The following is an 18917-nucleotide window of genomic DNA, read 5'->3' as shown; positions in this document are numbered from 1 at the left end:
CCACCCTGTTCAGATCTTGTAAGTTCAGGTTTGGCTTCCTTTACGGAATCAACCCATATCTTGTTTGGTCTTCCTCTTTTTCTACTCCCTTCTGTTTTTCCCAGCATTATTGTCTTTTCTCGTGACCCATATCTTCTCATTATGTATCCAAAGTATGGTAGCCTCAGTTTCATCATTTTAGCTTCTAGTGATAGTTCTGGTTTAATTTGTTCTAACACCCAATTATTTGTCTTTTTTGCACAAAACTCTCCTCCAACACCACATTTTAAATGAGTTGATTTTTCTCTTATCCAACTTTCACATCCATACATAGAGATCGGGAATACTATGGTCTGAATGATCCTGACTTTATGTTTATTATTTTTAATTTTTATAAGTATATTTATAATTATTTTATAATTAATTTTAATTAATAATACATTATTATTTAGTATAGTAATTTTAATTTTAATATTACTATTATTATTACTGATTACCATTAGTACAGTATATAGTTGTTATTTTTATGGCCTTCTATACAAGACTAATATAATATAACCTAAATTATTACACAGTTTATATATACATATAAAGTTGCTTTGGCCACTAAAGAAAAAGCTTTATTTATTTATTTATTTATTTAAAGCAATTTTTACCCCACTCTTCAGCCGAAAAGGCTCCCAGAATGGCTTACAAAATATTAATCAAAACAACAAGCAAGACACTCCCTGTCTACAGGCTTACAATATAAAGGACACAACTGGTAAAAATGGTATTATTTATTACATAATATGAGATCTGTCTATCTATCTGAAAGTTGCTTTGGCCATGATGGATGATGGATGACTCCACCACATCTGATAATGGAGCCCTTTAGCAATTAGAAGATGGAATTAAAATTGAAATTTCATATAAGCACTTAATATAAGTCACTTTCAGACAACCTGTTTATTGAGAATTTATCCTGATTTCTTTGTACAGATTTGTGGGCAGGTTAGACAGGGTTGGCTATTAAATAATGATTCATTCTGATCTATTTGTGTGGAGGTTATACAACACTGCATCAAGCAATTGTTACCCAATGAGGTAAACTCAGTGAGGATGGCAAAATGATAACAGATGACAAAGAAAAGGCAGAAGTCCTCAATTCCTACTTTGGCTCAGTCTTCTCCCCAAAAAGGATCTGTGACCCTCCTGGGAAACATGAAGAAGAAGGGGCAGGATTGGAACTTGAGATTGATAGACAAATGGTCAAGGAATACCTAATCACTTTGAACAAGTTCAAATCGGCAGGGCCCGATAAACTGCATCCTAGAGTATTGAAGGAACTGGCTGAAGAACTCTCAGAACCGCTGTCTATTATCTTTGCAAAATCATGGAGGACTGGTGAAGTGCCGGATGAGTGGAGGCGAGCTAATGTTGTCCCTATCTTCAAAAAAGGCAAAAAGGAGGAACCGGGGAACTCCAGACCAGTCAGCCTAACATCAATCCCTGGAAAAACTCTGGAGCAGATTATAAAGCAATCAATCTGTAAGCACATTGAAAACAATGCAGTGATTACTTGGATCCAACATGGATTTATGAAGAACAAATCCTGCCAAACCAATCTTATCTCATTTTTGACCGGGTAACCTCCCTTGTAGAGTGTGGGAATGCTGTGGACATAATATACCTCGACTTCAGCAAAGCTTTTAACAAAGTGCCCCATGATATTCTGATTAGCAAGCTAGCTAAATGTGGGCTGGATGGAACAACTATCAGGTGGATCCACAGTTGGCTCCAGAATCATACTCAAAGAGTGCTTATCAGCCGTTCCTTCTCAAACTGGGCAGAAGTAACGAGTGGGGTACCACAGGGCTCAGTCCTGGGCCCAGTGCTCTTCAACATTTTTATTAACGACTTGGATGAGGAGGTACAGAGCATGTTTATCAAATTTGCAGGTGATACAAAATTGGGGGGGCATAGCTAATACCGTGGAAGACAGAAACAAAATTCATAGGGACCTTAATAGGCTGGAGCATTGGGCTGAAAACAACAGAATGAAATTCAACAGGGATAAATGCAAAGCTACACTTAGGAAAAAGAAACCAAATGCACAGTTATAAGATGGGGGATACTTGGCTTAGCAATATGACATGTGAGAAGGATCTTGGAATTGTCATTGATCACAAGCTGAATATGAGCCAACAGTGTGATGTGGCTGCAAAAAAGGCAAATGCTATATTAGGCTGCATTAACAGAAGTATAGTTTCCAAATCGCATGAAGTATTAGTTCCCCTCTATTCAGCACTGGTTAGACCTCATCTTGAATACTGTGTCCAGTTCTGGTCTCCGCACTTCAAGAAGGATGCAGACAAACTGGAACAGGTTCAGAGGAGGGCAACAAGGATGATCAGGGGACTGGAAACAAAGCCCTATGAGGAGAGGCTGAAAGAACTGGGCATGTTTAGCCTGGAGAAGAGAAGACTGAGGGGAGATATGATAGCACTCTTCAAGTACATGAAAGGTTATCACATAGAGGAGGGCCGGGATATCTTCTCCATCATCCCAGAGTGCAAGACATGGAATAATGGGCTCAGGTTGCAGGAAGCCAGATTTCAACTGGACATCAGGAAAAACTTCCTAACTGTTAGAGCCATGCGACAATGGAATCAATTACCTAGAGAGGTAGTGGGCTCTCTGACACTGGAGGCATTCAAGAGGCAGCTGGACCACCATCTGTCGGGTATGCTTTGATTTGGATTCCTGCATTGCGCATGGGGTTTATTTATTTATTGTATTTATTGTATTTGAATACCGCCCCATAGCCAAAGCTCTCTGGACGGTTTACAGTAACTAAAAATTAAAAACAAATATAGGCCCCTTCCAACTCTACTATTCTATGATTCTATGCCCCACATTTTCCAGTGCATTGTTCAGTCACTTTCCTTATTGAAAAAAGTCTTGTTTTGGAGGAGGTGGACTTATTGCACAAGGCTGCCAAATCAGTTTAAATTGCGCAACCTGTATTTGCTGATATGTGATTGAATCCCTCCCAGCAACAATCTGGAAGCACCCTTTGGTCCAAAGTACAGAAACACTTAAAATAACCTTTCTTTGTATCATGAGTTACTAGTACTTCCTGTTCTATCCACATTTCTGAGACATCTATAACCATGTAGTTTCTTGATGATGCTTGTAGAATGTATGCATACATGCAGGATTTATGTATTGCAATATTTATATGTCATTTATGCTATTTTGTAGACCCTAAAGCAGCTTACAATAATAAAATATAACCAGAAAACAAATAATCAAAACCAATCAAAACACAGATCAGTTACATACATTGTCTGAATCAGATGAGAACCCAGAGTTAATTAACATTAAAACTTTCCTGAAAATAATGACTATCTCTGCAAAGCAGGGATGAGACACCCATGACCCTCCAGATGTTGTCAGACTACAACTCCCATCACCCCTGATAACTGGCCATGATGGCTGGTGCTGATGGCAGATTTATTTATTTACTATACTTGTATACCGCCCCATAGCCGAAGCTCTCTGGGCGGTTTACAGTAACTGAAAACAAATACAATTTAAAACACATCTTTTAAAAAACAAATTAAAAATGTGAAACAATATAAAACACATGCTAAAATGCCTGGGAGAAGAGGAAAGTGATGTCCAACAACACCTAGAGGGCCACAGGTTCTCCACCCCTGCTCTAAAGGTTGAAAGTAGGCCAAATTAGCTGCCTGGGGAATAGAGAGCTGGGGAATAGACACTCCCTATTGAGCGATGCTAACTTTTTTTAGTACCAGTGTACACATTATTTTCAATACTTTGATTAAATTTTACAAATTAAGTAAATGTGTGTAGTTTAAATTATTTTGTATACTTTATTCTGTTTCTGCTGGTGATAAGAAGCCACAAGGACATGGGCAGCATTCTCAAGCTACCCCTCTGATCACTGGAAATCTTTCTGGCTTCATAGGTGTTTGTAGATATTGCTTAATTTTTTCAATCCTATTCTAACAGCCCTATGGACTAACATCTTTTTTAAAAAAAATGGAAGCTAAGATTTTTAAGTTGCTGAATTACATTCTCAATGTTAAATTTTTGCTTGAAGAGAATACACACAGCCCCAAAGATATCATTTGAATAGTCTGTTAAATGTTTGTGCTATCACATCCTGCTGCTGAGAGGACAGTACTCGTCAAGAGATTTATACTAATAAAATGAACGCTGCATCCTTGCTGTGCCCAAAATAACAACCAACAATGGGGTGGGTGGGGTGGGAATGAAATCTTCAAAAATGTGCTAGGTAGCAATTATCTGTAATACAAACACTGTAAAGTATAGTTGTCACACTATTACTGTGATATATTGTGACAATACAACTTTATTATTTTTGCTATCTTCTTACAACATTTTTGGTGTAAATTTCTTTACACCTCCAGTTTTGTCCTTGCTGTGGTGAGGCATTCTACCAAAAGTGTCAGGAAAATGCCATCAGTCTTTCAAGACACTCATGCAAATGCAGTGTAAAGTTTACACAGCCATTTTATACAAGGAGATTCAATCATCATGAAAGGATGAACTCAGATGATCATGCTCAGCCCACAGCTTTGAGATTGCCGAACACCAGTTCTCACCCAGAAATGGTGAGTCATAAAGTCAGATGATATCCCAAGGTCAGCAGGTTTAAAATTCCCTACTGTCTGGAGTTCCCTAGCCCCACCTAACATGATTGCCCCTCCTGATCCCCATCATGACCAATACTTTTACATCAAGCATACAAATGAACTAGGCTTGCTAAAGCAGAATCAGCATGGCTTCTGCTAGGGTAAATCCTGTCTCACTAACCTATTAGAATTCTTCGAGAGGATCAACAAGTGAAGGAAATTTGCTCCCTCTGAGAGGGAGAAATTTAACTTTAATCTAACTGGCTGACAGTCCTTTCAGCTGTCTCCATCTAGGTTCTGGGCCTGGGAATGGGAGTAAAAGTATTGACATAAATACCAGTAAACTAGAAGTGAGAAGAAAGATGAATAATAAGAGGTTTATTAAGATTGTAGTCTCTAGTACAGAAAAGAAGTCTAATGGTTAAAGCAGCAGGACATACAATCAAAAAACGGTGGTGGTGAGACCACTCCTGAAGAAATCTTCCTTGGACCCAGAAACTCTTAACAATTATAGGCCGGTTGCGAATGTTCCATTCTTGGGCAAGGTCCTAGAAAGAGTGGTTGCGGACCAGCTCCAGGCACTCTTGGATGAGACCGATTATCTAGATCCATTTCAATCAGGTTTCAGGCCCGGTTTTGGCACGGAGACGGCGTTGGTCTCCCTGTATGATGACCTTTGTCGGGAGAAAGACAGGGGGAGTGTAACTCTGCTGATTCTCCTTGATCTCTCAGCGGCTTTTGATACCATCAACCATGGTATCCTTCTGGGGAGACTCGCTGATATGGGAGTTGGAGGTACTGCGTGGCAGTGGTTCTACTCCTACTTGGCGGGTCGCCTCCAGAAGGTAGTGCTTGGGGAGTTTTGCTCGGCGCCCTGGGCCCTCCGATATGGAGTTCCACAGGGGTCAGTACTATCCCCCATGCTTTTTAACATCTACATGAAGCCACTGGGTGCGGTCATCAGGAGTTTTGGAGTGCGTTGCCACCAGTATGCTGATGACATGCAGCTCTACTTCTCCTGTTCATCTTTTTCAGGTGAGGCTGTCAAGGTGCTGAACCGATGCCTGGCTGTGGTAATGGACTGGATGAGAGCGAATAAATTGAGGCTCAATCCAGACAAGACTGAGATGCTGCTAGTAGGTGGTTCCCTTGACCAGATGGTGGATGTTCAACCTGTCCTGGATGGGGTTGCCCTCCCCCTGAAGGAGCAGGTTCGTAGTTTGGGAGTTCTTTTAGAACCATCCCTGTCACTAGAGGCACAGGTAGCCTCGGTGGCACGGAATGCATTCTATCAACTTTGGTTGGTGGCCCAACTACGTTCTTATCTGGACAGGGAAAACCTTGCTTCGGTTGTCCATGCACTGGTAACCTCTAAATTGGACTACTGCAATGCACTCTACGTGGGTCTGCCTTTGAAGACGGTCCGGAAGCTGCAGCTTGTGCAAAATGCAGCGGCCAGACTGTTAACAGGGACTCGGAGATTCGAGCATATAACACCAATTCTGGCCCGCTTGCACTGGCTGCCTATATGCTTCCGAGCTCAATTCAAGGTGCTGGTTTTGACTTATAAAGCCTTACACGGCTTGGGACCACAATACCTGATGGAACGCCTCTCCCGATATGAACCTACCCGTACACTGCGTTCAACATCAAAGGCCCTCCTTCGGGGGCCTACCCAGAGAGAAGTCCGGAAGGTGACAACCAGAAAACGGGTTTTCTCTGTGGTGGCCCCCGAATTATGGAATTCTCTCCCTGATGAGGTACGCCTGGCGCCAACATTGTTATCTTTTCGGCGCCAGGTAAAAACCTTCCTGTTCTCCCAGGCATTTTAATATATATAATTTTAAATATTTTAGCAATTTAATATTTACATCTTAACATCTTAATATTCAATCGATTTAATGCATTTTACATTTAATATTTTAGTACTGAGTTTTGTAGTTGTTTATATGTTTAATTATGTTTAGGTATTTTTGGTATAATTTTTAAGTTTAATATATGTTTTTAAATTGTATATTGGATGTTATATGTTGTGAACCGCCCAGAGAGCTTCGGCTATGGGGCGGTATAGAAATATAATAAATAAATAAATAAATAAATAAATTACATGCAATGAGCTAGCTACATTTTGTGGAGAATGGGAAATAGAACGCCTCAGAAGAGAAAGACAAAGTTTCCAGGTTCAGGTGCCTAATTCTTATAGGTGCAGGAGTGACTTTAGATCTGGCCCTAACGTTTATCACATATGTCACCTGAGTTTTAAGAATCATGATTGGACCGGCTAAATTTGGGGTTGCTTTACTTTCCATTCCCCTCTAACTCAATTTCTTGGTCTCATTGTCTTGCTCACCAGATCATACTTCCTTGTCCTTGTGGTTCACTCGTCAGTGACATGTGCCCGCTTCTCTGTTCTTTTGGGTCAGTATGTTCCTTGCTGCCTCCCCTAAACATCTTGATCCCAAAACCCACATTAGATCGCAAAGAAAGCCTACACACAATTTTGCAGATATGAGCTATCTCAAAACTAAATGGTTCCCCTTTCCCCAGATCCTAGCGTGTCAAATCATCTTCTAACCACTATGCCAGATACATGTATAGGTAGCTTTAGCCTGTGTTTTTCCACTCTCCATTACTGAGACATACCAAAATGTTTCCAAATGTCTAGTTTATTTTGGGTTGCTGATCCTTTCTCACTTCTCCTTTTAAGCCTAGAAGCAGGACGTTCTTTTGTAAGCAAACTTTTCTTTTGCAAGCAAACACAAGCATGTAGATAGAGGTGATCTAGTGGACATAGTTACTTGGATTTTCAAAAAGCTTTCAATAAATTACCTCAACAAAGACTCCTGAGTAAGCTTAGCAGTCATGGAATAGGAGGTCCTCTTGTGGATCAGGATCTAGTTAAGTAACAGAAAGCAGTTACTAGGAATAAATGAACAGTTCTTCCAGTGGATGGATGTAGAAAGTGGAGTGCCCCAAGGATCAGTACTGGGATCTATGCTTTTTAACTTGTTTATAAACAATCTAGAGTTAGGGATGAGCAGTGAGTAACCAAGTTTGCTGATGATACTAAATTGTTTAAGGTTTTGTTGTTATGTGCCTTCAAATAGATTACCACTTATGGCGACCCTATGAATCAGCGACCTCCATGAACCACCCTGTTTAGATCTTGTAAGTTCAGGTCTGTGGCTTCCTTTATGGAATCAATCCATCTCTTGTTTGGTCTTCCTGTTTTTCTACTCCCTTTTGTTTTCCCCAGCATTATTGATTGTGTTCCAAAAGGATCTCTCCAAACTAAGTGAATGGGCAGCAAAATGGTAAATGCAAGTCAGTGTAGTGTAAACAAGTGTGAAATGATGCACATCAAGGCAAAAAAACCCTTAATTTCACATTTGGTCTCACAGGTAGTGACTGACCAGGAATGAGACTCTGAGGTCATAGTGGATAGCTCGATGATGTTGACCCCGTGTGCCGCACCTGTAAAAAAGGCAAATTCCATGCCCAGGATCATTAGGAAAAGAATGGGAAATAAAGCTCAGATATCATTATGTTGTATACAAATCTATGGCATTTGCAATATTGTGTACAGTTCTGGTTGCCTCATGTCAAAAAGGGTATTGAAGAGATGGAAAAGGTTCAGCAAAGGTCAACCAAAATGACCAAGTAGATGGAGCAACTGCCCTATGAGGAAAGGTTACAACATTTGGGGCTTTTTAGTGTAGAGACAAGGCAAGTAAGGCTGCAAGCCAATATATGCCTACTCAGAAGTAAGCTCCATTGGGTTCAATGGGACTTACTCCCAGAGAAGTGTGTATTGGATTGCAGCCTAAGAGGCAACATGATAGAACTGTACAAAATTATGCATGGTGTGGAGAGTTGATAGAGAAAATGTTTTTCTCTCTCATAACAATAGAACTCATGGACATCCATTGAAGCTGGACGTTGGAAGATTCAGGACAGACAAATTACTTCTTCCCACAGCACAGTTAACTATGGAATTCGCTCCCACAAAAGGCAGTGATTGCCACCAACTTGGATGGCTTTAAAAGCTTACACAAATTCATGGAGGACAAGGCTTTCAAGGGCTACTAACTCTGATGGCTATGTTCTACATCCACAGTTGGAGACAGTATACTTCTGAATTCCAGAATGGGAGTGCTGTTGCACTCAGATCCTGCTTGCAGGCATCCCATAGGCATTTGGTTGGCCACTGCAAGAATGGTATACTGCATTAAAAAAGCCACTGGCCTGATCCAGCAGGCTCTTCTTCTGTTCTTGTGTGATCACATTGACAGTCTTCTGAGAGATCCTGGAGACTGCTGGTGTGGGGACCGGCAATCAAGAGGGACCAAGTTTGCAATCTGTGCACACTTCCTTGGGAGTAAGTGCCATTGAACTCAGTGGAATCTAATTCTTCTTACAATAATTCAGAAGAAACATGTTTAGGATCAGGCTGTTCAAATATTAAGGCCTTGTGATAAGTTTTGGTAGCCTCCATGACTGGTAAAGTATGAAGTGACTCTGGCATGCTGCTCCCACAAAACCATCATTATTGGCTACATCTGTTTTTATTAGCAACACTGTAAACATCACAGACCCAGCCTGCCTAAGCATCCTAATGGCCCAACTGTCCTTCCACCTTTCCAGTGCAAAGGGACAGTCATTATTTTACATGCAGTCCACAAAATGAACTCCGCAATTACATTTCATATCCGCCTGATTTTTTTTAATGTAACGATTCCCTCTTGACCCGCGATTTTACGAAGCAGACAGTGGACGATGGAGGCGGACTCTGCTTAATCCTTAAAAAAAAAAATCTGCTTGTAAGAAACATCAGGAGGATCTGTGTTCCACAACTATGTTTTTCTATCCCACAAGTTTTGAGATTTGCATCAAGGAAGCAGAGCAGACGCCGCAAGAAAATGTTTGGATGATTAGGCTGTGCCTTAGCAAAACCTCAGAGGCTGCGTGGAACCGACTGTAGCCCAGATTTAATTTTATTACTTCACACGCTCGGTGTGTGTGTGGGGGGGTAGGGTTCTGCCCCAGCACCCAACTCTCATTCAGGGGCTGAACCCGGCCCGCGGCGCAAATTAAACTCTGGAAACAACTCTTGGTCGACGATAGGACTACTTGCCCTGAGGCCGCGCGCAGTAGGGAGGATTGCCCTGGCAAGAGTTTCAGCCTCTGCAACAACGCGTCCTCCTTGTTTTGAGGCCGCTTGGCTCAAAGGAGAAAGGATCAGGGCTTATTCGAGGGGAGGGGGAGCGGGCTTGACACCGCCCTCTGTTTTGTAGCCCAGGGGACACCTCCGACGGTCCGAAGGCAGGGTGGAAGAAGGGAGCCGCGCTACCGCCGCTGCCGAGGCCGCCGTCCCCTCGGTCCGGTTCCCCCCGCCTCCTTACCCCTCCCCCACAATGCAGTGCGTGCCGCGGCTGACATGGCGGCCGGCCCAGATTGAGGCGCTCGCATCGGGGCCTCCAACTGCCGGAGCAGGACATGGAGTGGGACGCGGACGGAACATCCCTGGGCTGACAGCCAGGTACTTGAGTCCCCGGGGAAAGAAGGACATACACCGCCCTCCCCTCATGTCTCCTTCTGGCTCCTTCCACCTTAGGGTTGAAGGGGGGGGCTTTGCTGCACCAAAGGGCCTTCGCTCGCCTCCTTCAGCCCCCCCTTTAAAGTCTTCTTGGAACAACCTCTTTTTTGGTGGAGTGATCTGCTAGGACCCCTGTTTTCCCAGGAGTCCTCCCACCTAGGGTCTTGGTTGGGACCCCACTTCCCATTCTCTGCTTTTGTTTCTTTCGTCTGTGTGGGGAGAATGGAAAGTTTAAGAAAAAGAGGCTCTTTGATGAAGATTCTGTCCTGAGCGATGACATACATGGAGCTGTTTACTTTTGGGGCTAAAGCTTGCTAATTCGAAGATTAAAATAAGAAGTCGCAGCTGTTGATCTGCACGTGTACTTTGAGGGCTAGGGGTGGGAGAGTTTTCTTATATTGGTATGCTTTAGGAAATTGTGATGTTTTTGACAGCAGAGTAAGCTGATAATGCTGCTTGACTGAGTTCCTGTGAAAAGCGGTTGACAGATATTCACCGAATGGCCCTTTTGCACTGGTAGACCTCGAGACGTATCCACAGGAGTTTTAAATTGGGGGCTCCCAAGTGCTGATATTTGTGTTTCTGATAGCTGTGAGCCTCTCAGTATTTACCTTATTAACCTTTTTATGAGCTAGTGTAACACATTTGCATGTGTCAGCCCAATAAAGAACTGAAAAAATGCTTCACCTTCCTCGATGCAAACATCAGTTTTTTTGAAGGGTTTGAGTTAAAAGATGCCTAAGATCTTTCTGTTGGTGTTCCACATGTACCACTGGCATAGGAGTGTGGATGGTTACCCCATTGTTAGAGAGTTAAAGAAGCATGTTAGCTATTGAGGAACCAGTGATTTCCTAAAATCTGGGACATGGTGGAAGGTACCTTTTCGGTATTAAACGACTGATTCTGTGTACACACCATGATAAAGCATAGTTAATAGTATACGGTGAACAAGGATACTTTTTCTGCTTCACTCTTCTGTTACCATGAACTGAAGTAACAACCTCATTCTCTGGTTTAATGTTATGTCTACAGATTAGTTTGTTTCATGCCAAACAAACCATGATTGGTAAGTCATGAACAAACCCTAACTTCACGTTGTAGGTTGTTCGGAGCAAAACAAACCATGATCCCCCGTTTGGACATAACGCAAGCCAGGAACTGAGATTTGTCACTTCTGCTGACATAAGGGGAGAAGTGAAGCAGGAGCCATCAATGTGTTCACAGTAAACCATTAAGTGTGGTTTACTGTGACACTGGACATTACCAGAGCTTTTCTGACAGCAGGTGATTTGACATCTTATAACAAATGTAGGCTTTTATACACATTTAGCATACTGTTTATACAAACAGAGTGAACACCATTTTACAACTGACTGATATACTACACTTATTCTGTGATGGTATTTGTGTAATATATGGTGTGAGACTACAAGAGTACATATGTTATATGGAGATTCCTGAACACTATCAATGAACCCTGAACAGGGCAATATTTGTTTAGCAGTTAAAGTTCATGTTGTACCCAGTTCATATGTTTTAGTATTTCCAAAGACTGAAATAATTCATGAGTCAAAGTCAGGTAAGCTAGACAAGAATGTTAATGTCACATTTAGTAGTTATTTAGCAACCTTCAGCAAGAGGAAATAAGATCAATAATGGCAAGATAGAATTGCTTTTCTTCTGTCATCAAATTCCACTCTGAGTTTCTCCAGACTGCCCAGAGAAAAATCTAGAACTTTCCTATCACTTTACAGTGATATGTGTTTAGTAAAATATACATTATGACATCAGCCCAAATGTCCTTGTACCATGTAGAAAAGGGAAAGTGAGGACTGATTTTAAAAGCATGAGTGACATGTGAGTGAGGGGTGCCTAACTTTCCCTCCCCCCCTTCCCTCCCTGTGTATCATCTCTTCAGACACTTCTTTCCCAACTGAGGTCACATGCCATGTCCAGAACGGTGCTTAGTTTTCCAGATGTGGCCACATCATAAGCACTCACCCAGTAGCTGTAGGTGACCAAGAATTCCATACAGGTGAGAGTGAGCAGGCTAGTGGAGAAGGAGAGGAGGAGTGCTCCCTCCCTCCTCTGTGGCCAGGCAGAGGAGGGAAGTCCACTTGCAACCCTTTAATATGTAGTTTGGCAGTTAGATCTAGAACTTATTTGTTCTTTATACACATCATAATAGCAGTTTTGCATGTGTACCTGCCCATGCTCCTCCTCAGTGAGGATTAGTGCTAAAAATTATGCTGCAATCCTGTACACACTTACCTGGGAAAATGTCCCATTGTACTGAATGGAGCATACTTCTGAGTAGACCTGTACAAGATTGTACTATAAATTCAGCTTCTCTGTAATCTCCTTACCCTTCAGGAATTCTTTCACACTTTTGTCATCTACTTGTTCAATTGCCTGCTTGGTTGCTTGGGATATATTTAAAGAAACTTGCATTTAAATATATATATATATCGCAACAATGCTAAAAGCATTTTTTTGCTTGCTATTGCCAATCTACATTTATTTTTTCAGAATTTGTGGTTCTCTGTGTGTGTGTGTGTGTGTGTGTGTGTGCATGCGCATTTGGGCAACACTTTTCTCAATTAAATTCGCTCCTTCTAGCCCAAACCTGGGATATGTTAAATAAAAATACCAATATCTTTTCCCTCTCGGGACAATACCATTTGAGGATGGGTGGATTTAAACCAGAAAAACAGCATGAAGAGAAAAAGGCTTGCCCCAATGTTCCAGGAAAGCCACAAATTAGATTTGGGTAATAGGCAAACTTTTTTTCTTTTGTCATATGCTTTTTAATGAACAAATATTATTTAAACCATGGGTGAGGAACCTGTGGCTCTTCTGATGTGGCTGGCGAGCTCCAGCCAACATAGCCAATGATCATGGTAATGGGAGTTATAGTCCAACAACATCTGGAGGGCTACAGGTTTCCCATTCCTGGAAGCTGTTGACAGGTCTAAAGGTTCAGTTCCTTCTTTTGGATTAAATGTCATTAAGCTTTTTGCCCTAACTGTATTTCAGTGGGTATGGGTGGTTGCTGTTGTTATTTTGCTGTACTTCATATTCTGATATTGCACCCAATTGGTAATGTTGGTGGAAGATAACTGAGAATATGAAATCTAAAACCTAACAGGAAACAAAAGTGAAACTTAACTGCGGTTGTCTGAACCAATTCATCTTATTAATAAAACTTCAAACATCTTCAGTTTCAGGTGTAAGCTACAGATGGCTGATACATTTCTCTCTCTCTACATTTAAATAGCTTAAGTTTATATTCATGTTTTAAGCACAGTAAATAAATCCCACCACTTTTATGTCTTTCTGTTGTGGTAGTTTAGTTTATCATTACCATTGCTATCAAGGCAATATCAGTTGTTACCCGCCAAGGTTGGCAACAAAACTAATCAATTTTACCAACTGTTATTGTTTATTTAATAATCATTTGCTGTCTGTTCTGAGCAGGCTAAGGTGAGACAACATTACAAATATGAGTGAATTAACATATAACTATGTAAATGAAAGTGAGAATAATTTCTAGTTTGGATTCATTAATTGCTACTTCATTGCTAGGGTGAAAGTTGCCTTTTTATGAACCTCTAAGATAGCTTTAAAAGGCAGTATTTGCAAGATAAATTCTATTGCAACTTTCAGGTGGCTCTTTCTGTTACATCTCATTATGTGACACTGTTGCAATACAGTGTTCTTTTGTCTGCTGCTATATATTTATAATGAAAAAAATGGAGGTAGTGAAAGCAATCTTACTCTGGCAGCTGTAGAGGCATGACTTCTTTCAATATTTATGAAAACATTGCCAGTTGGCAGTATTTTACAAAACAACCGTAAGAGTTTGTAGCACTAATGACTTGTATTCAACTAAGTCCTACTTAGAGTAGACCCATTGATATTAATGAACCTAAAGTAGTCATATCTATTCACTTCATTGGGTATGCTCTGAATAGGGCTAACAATGAATACCACCCAATGTGGCCAGCATGGTAGCAGTTCCTCATGTGGCCAGCAGACCTCAAGGAAGAGCATGACTATGAGAATTCCACCCCCTGCTTTGCTACTCTTGTTGCCCCAACAAAGGGCAAAGGAAAACTCCAAATATGTACATTAATGGGCAGAGCAATCCTAACGTAGGGGCTGTGAGGTACAGAGCCATTGCTACATCTAAAGTTCTGTTGCATCACAAGTTGCAGGCTGACATAGCTAAGGGGCATGAAGAATAGACCCTTTGGTGGCTTTGGATCCAGTTTCACCTTGTCTGGGGTTTTCTACTGTACCATCTCTGGGAGAGCTACTGGCACTAGCTTACCACCCACTGGGGCAAAGCTGGAGCCTCCACTGTGGCAGAGCCCCAAACTCTTCTCTGGTGAGAATGGAGGAGAGAAATCTGTTCTCTATCCTAATACATCTCCAGCCAACAAAAAGGGGGAAGGGTTTGGATTGCACTCTTATTAAGCTACTAGGGGCCATCTGACATTACCATCATACCACGTGAAGTTTGTTTGTCTCCATTAATCTCTCTGCCCCCCACTTAAGCCTTTCTTTTAGCAAAGCAATAGTAGCAAATAGGATTATGTTTAACAGTGTAAGAATTTATTTGTGTAATCATTTTTACATGTTTGACAATTTTTCCCAGCAGACAATCAGCCAGATATCCTGCTTGAACAAAGGATTCTGCTCCACTCAATTGTTGCAAAATTGTATTTCAAGTAGTCTCAAGTGATACACGAAGCAGGTCTTCTCAATAATGGAAGAGGGCAGGAGCTCAAAAACTGGAAATCATGACACAAGAAAATCTGCCCATGTTGTTTGTGAAGAAAGCAAAGCTGTCAGAGTTGCAACCAATCAAAATTATAAAACTAACAAAAGTGACAAATCTATAAAAGAAACTGGGAAAAGTTCTTCAAGTGGGAGCAGCTGCAAAAAGAATAAGCAAAATGATGTTTGCCCTGAAAAGTCAGGAGAAAATAAATCATGTAAGACAAATAGTTGTGTTGCTGGATGTAAAGACGTGGGATCAAATCTTCAGGATCAAAGTAATAGTAAAGCAAAAAGATTACCAAACTTACCAGCAGCAGTAGAGAATTTGAAACAGTTAAGAGTTCAGCACATGGATGTAAACCTTTCAGGCTCCCACATTTTAGAGAATGGTGCCAGTACAAAAACCTTACCAACTGCCCAAAGAGGGAATTCTGAATTAGAAAATCCACCAGGAGACGATACATCCAAAATTTATATTAATTGGCCTAGTGACTCAGTCAAACAAGGTTTGGATCTGGGACCCATGGAACACAAGCCTGAAGGCTCCTGTGAGTGCTGCATTTATTATTTATTTTTTTAAAAATATTTATCTTTAAAATAAAATATAGTCTGAAATACATTTTGAACAGCTTTTGCCAGGTGCATTTTATGTACACAGTAGAAAAGGTGGGTTTTTTAATGTGTGCTTGCCCCAAAACTTTTAAAAATACAGAATTATTTTTCTGGGTATAAGTGCAGAAAATATTACAGCCCTGAAATAAAATACTATCTTGCATTTTGCTCAGTCACCTCCTTAAGATGCTATGATAATTTCTCTAAGCAGCTATTATAAACCTAATTTTTAGCTAAAGTGCAGTGCTCCTATACTGCTGAGTTACTCACTTAGGTTGCAATCCAATACACACGTATGTGGGAGTAAGTTCCATTGGACCCAATGGTGCTTACTTCTGAGTAGACATGTATTGGATTGTAGCCTTAATGTAAAAACCTATCTGCTCACCCAGGTGCTTGGAAGAAGTTGGTTGTCCAAAATAGTTTGTTTTCTTCTCTATGCAGGCCTATACATATTCTAGAAAGAAGTGACAAAAATAGGCAGCACCACATCAGATTGCAGGTGTGGGGCCACATTTTCAAATGTTTTCCTCTTTTCAGGTCTGTAACCATAAAATAATAAAGGAATCGATGTTTACCTATATTAAAACTCCATGCAAATAGAAAACTAGCATATTAGGCAAAGACCTAAATCTTCCCCCTAAGTTTTTAAAGAACAAAACTGGGGCATTCATCAAATGTAGTATCTCCTATATGCAGTCTAAAATGTGACAGTTCATTCTTTCACCCTGTTCTGGTATGTGTACTCAGTGTAGATCACATTTATGTTACCACTGTCTCAGTGTGCTATAGCATTTATTTATTTATTTATTTAGGTTTGGATTTTTTGTTCAACTTTTTGGACTGAAGATTATCTCTTAATTTACTTAAAGCATTTATACCCCACTTTTCAACCAGAAAAACTCCCTGAGTGGTTTACACATCAATAAAGCCAACACAGTCCCTGCCCTCAGGCTTACAATCTAAAAAAAGACAGTACACAAAATAAAAAAGGGGTGAGAACGGAATTATTCACTGAGTGATCTAGGACAAGTCACTGTCTCTCAGCCTAAGTTCTTCACCTGTATAAAATGGAAATAACTGTAACTTGTCTCATGAGTTTGTTGTGAGTATGGCTGAGGAAAGGAGTTTGCATATTGCTCGCTAAGGCCTCATTTGCATGTCACTTTAAATCATAGAGAAACTATGATGGTGTAAAAGATGAATGTGCAGCATGCTGGTGCATGCTGCTGAAATTGCAGATGCTTTGCTGTTCCCCTGCTGCTGCCATGATGCTGCTAGCTGACAACCTGGGCTTGTGGTTTGTTTCTTTCCAAACAAACCACAGGTTATAACCAAGGTTTGTTCTTGGCTTACAGCTCATGGTCTGTTTGGAGAGAAACAAACCATGAGCCCAAGTTTGGATATAAAACTAAACCAGACCGTGACTTAGCTCCTAGCAGTGTAGCAGCAGCAGGAGTGGGGGAACAGCAAAGCACCATGCCATTTCAGCAGTGTGCACCAGCACACTGAGCATTTAACTTTCAATTGTAATTTAGTTTAATTATGGTTTAGAAACATAGGAAGTTTCTTATACTAAGTCAAAAAATGAATCTGTCTAGCTCAGTATTGCCCACACTAACTAGCAGTGACTCTCCAGGGTTTCTGGGAGAAGTCTTTCCCAGCCCTACCTGGAGTATCTGAGGATTAAACCTGAGACCTTCTGCCTGCAAAGCCGATGCTTTACCACTGAGCTATGGCCCTTCCCTTAAAGTGATGTACTAACCAGTCCTAAATATCATATGCAACTGAAGTAAATAAAACATCGCATATTATACAGCCATGAGAATGGATGTATACTATAGTCAGCAAGGATTTTTCACATTCTACAATATTAAATTGAAAATACCCCCATGCTATTCTGATGCTTCCCATAAGCTTGTTTCAAAACAAAACCTTACAAAACTTATAGTCCTGAACTCAGATGCTTGCTTAGGTTTTCATGGCGATACACAAAACAGTCAGAGAGAATCGAGAGTTTGAAGTATAAAAAGAGAGAGAAAAAAAACAGACCCCTTTGGGACTTCTTTTCTGTCAGAGTTCTCATAATTTGTTGCAATTAATTAAAAATCAGCCATGTTCACAGAGTACCTGTAATCCTATTACTGACCTTGCCCCATACTCTGACCTTCATCTTCTACAGTTTAAAAGATAAAAAATGTTTGGCTGATTTTTAATTAATTTAAGAAATTTAGCATTGAACTCAAAGATAAGGCCAGGCATGCTCAGTAAGAACCGTCAGTGTTCTAAAAGCCAGACACATAGCTGCTGGACTTGGCTAATCGGGGCCACACCCACACCAGACCTTTATTTCACTTGATACAGTCATGGCTTCCCCCAAAGAATCCTGGGAAGTGTAGTTTGTGAAAGGTGTTGAGAGGAGACTCCTATTCCCCTGACAGAGCTCCAGTGGCCAGAGTGGTTTAGCAGTCAGCCGCTCTGATTGAAGCTCTGTGAGGGGACAGGGCATCTCCTAGCAACTGTCTAAAGTGAAATAAACGTCTGATGCGGTTGTGGCCAGGGACAGCTTTGGTTTAAATTTGGGTGGGAGGCTACATGTGCCTGCTGTAGAATAAAAAGGTGGAGGAAAGCCTGAAAAGAATGATACTGTTCACATTGTTTTCCTTTTGGAAAGGAAAGGGGGGTCCCTCTACCCAGTGCCCACCCATCCAATTTCCTCCCCTCCCCTCCCTCCTCCTCCCCTTCCTGCCCTTCTCCTCTCCCTGCTCCTCCCCCAGGTCAGTTTCACTTATCCTAAGTATGATTGCACAGGAGTAAATCCTACTGAATTCAAAAAGCATGCAAATGTTCAAACCTCTCCTTCTCCCTCCTGTTCCCTCCCTCTTGCCCCTTCCCTCCCCTCCCCATCTCTGTCCCCTCCCCTCCCCATCTCTGTCCCCTCCCCTCCCCATCTCTGTCCCCTCCCCTCCCCATCTCTGTCCCCTCCCCTCCCCATCTCTGTCCCCTCCCCTCCCCATCTCTGTCCCCTCCTCCCCCTCCCCCATGATCAGTTTTAACTATCCTAAGGATGATTGCACAGGAGTAAATCCCATTGAACTCAATAAGCATGCAAATGATTAATCCTGCCCTCCTCTCCTCCCTCCCTCCCTCCCTCCCATCTGCTCCGTTTTGGTGAGTGGTGGCAACACCTGCAATCAGCCTAAATAACAGAAACAAGTCATATGCTGTGCTGATCTTGTTTTAGCAGGGAGGAAGCAACAATATTAAAACAGTTGATA

The 18917-nt window shown here is 41.4% G+C and overlaps 1 protein-coding gene across 2 annotated transcripts in view; it reads left to right on the top strand.

The window, feature by feature from the left end:
* The first annotated feature begins 9301 nt into the window (after window positions 1-9301).
* TUT4 (terminal uridylyl transferase 4) overlaps window positions 9302-18917 on the top strand; it is a 50422-nt gene continuing 40806 nt past the window's right edge. Inside the window, exons 1-2 of one of the 2 annotated variants that reach the window (XM_061632994.1) lie at window positions 9302-10185; window positions 14906-15575. In XM_061632994.1, coding sequence (XP_061488978.1) covers window positions 15014-15575 — 562 coding nt within the window. In that variant the 5' untranslated portion in view covers window positions 9302-10185; window positions 14906-15013. Of the gene's footprint in view, window positions 10186-14902; window positions 15576-18917 lie in introns of both variants that reach the window. The other variant, XM_061632993.1, reaches the window with a different exon arrangement.

The sequence above is a fragment of the Rhineura floridana genome, chromosome 6 (genome assembly GCF_030035675.1).
Source record: "Rhineura floridana isolate rRhiFlo1 chromosome 6, rRhiFlo1.hap2, whole genome shotgun sequence".
Classification (NCBI taxonomy): Eukaryota; Metazoa; Chordata; class Lepidosauria; order Squamata; family Rhineuridae; genus Rhineura; species Rhineura floridana.
The sequence above is the reverse complement of the archived record's forward strand: the minus strand, read 5'-3'. Positions and strand labels throughout refer to the sequence as shown.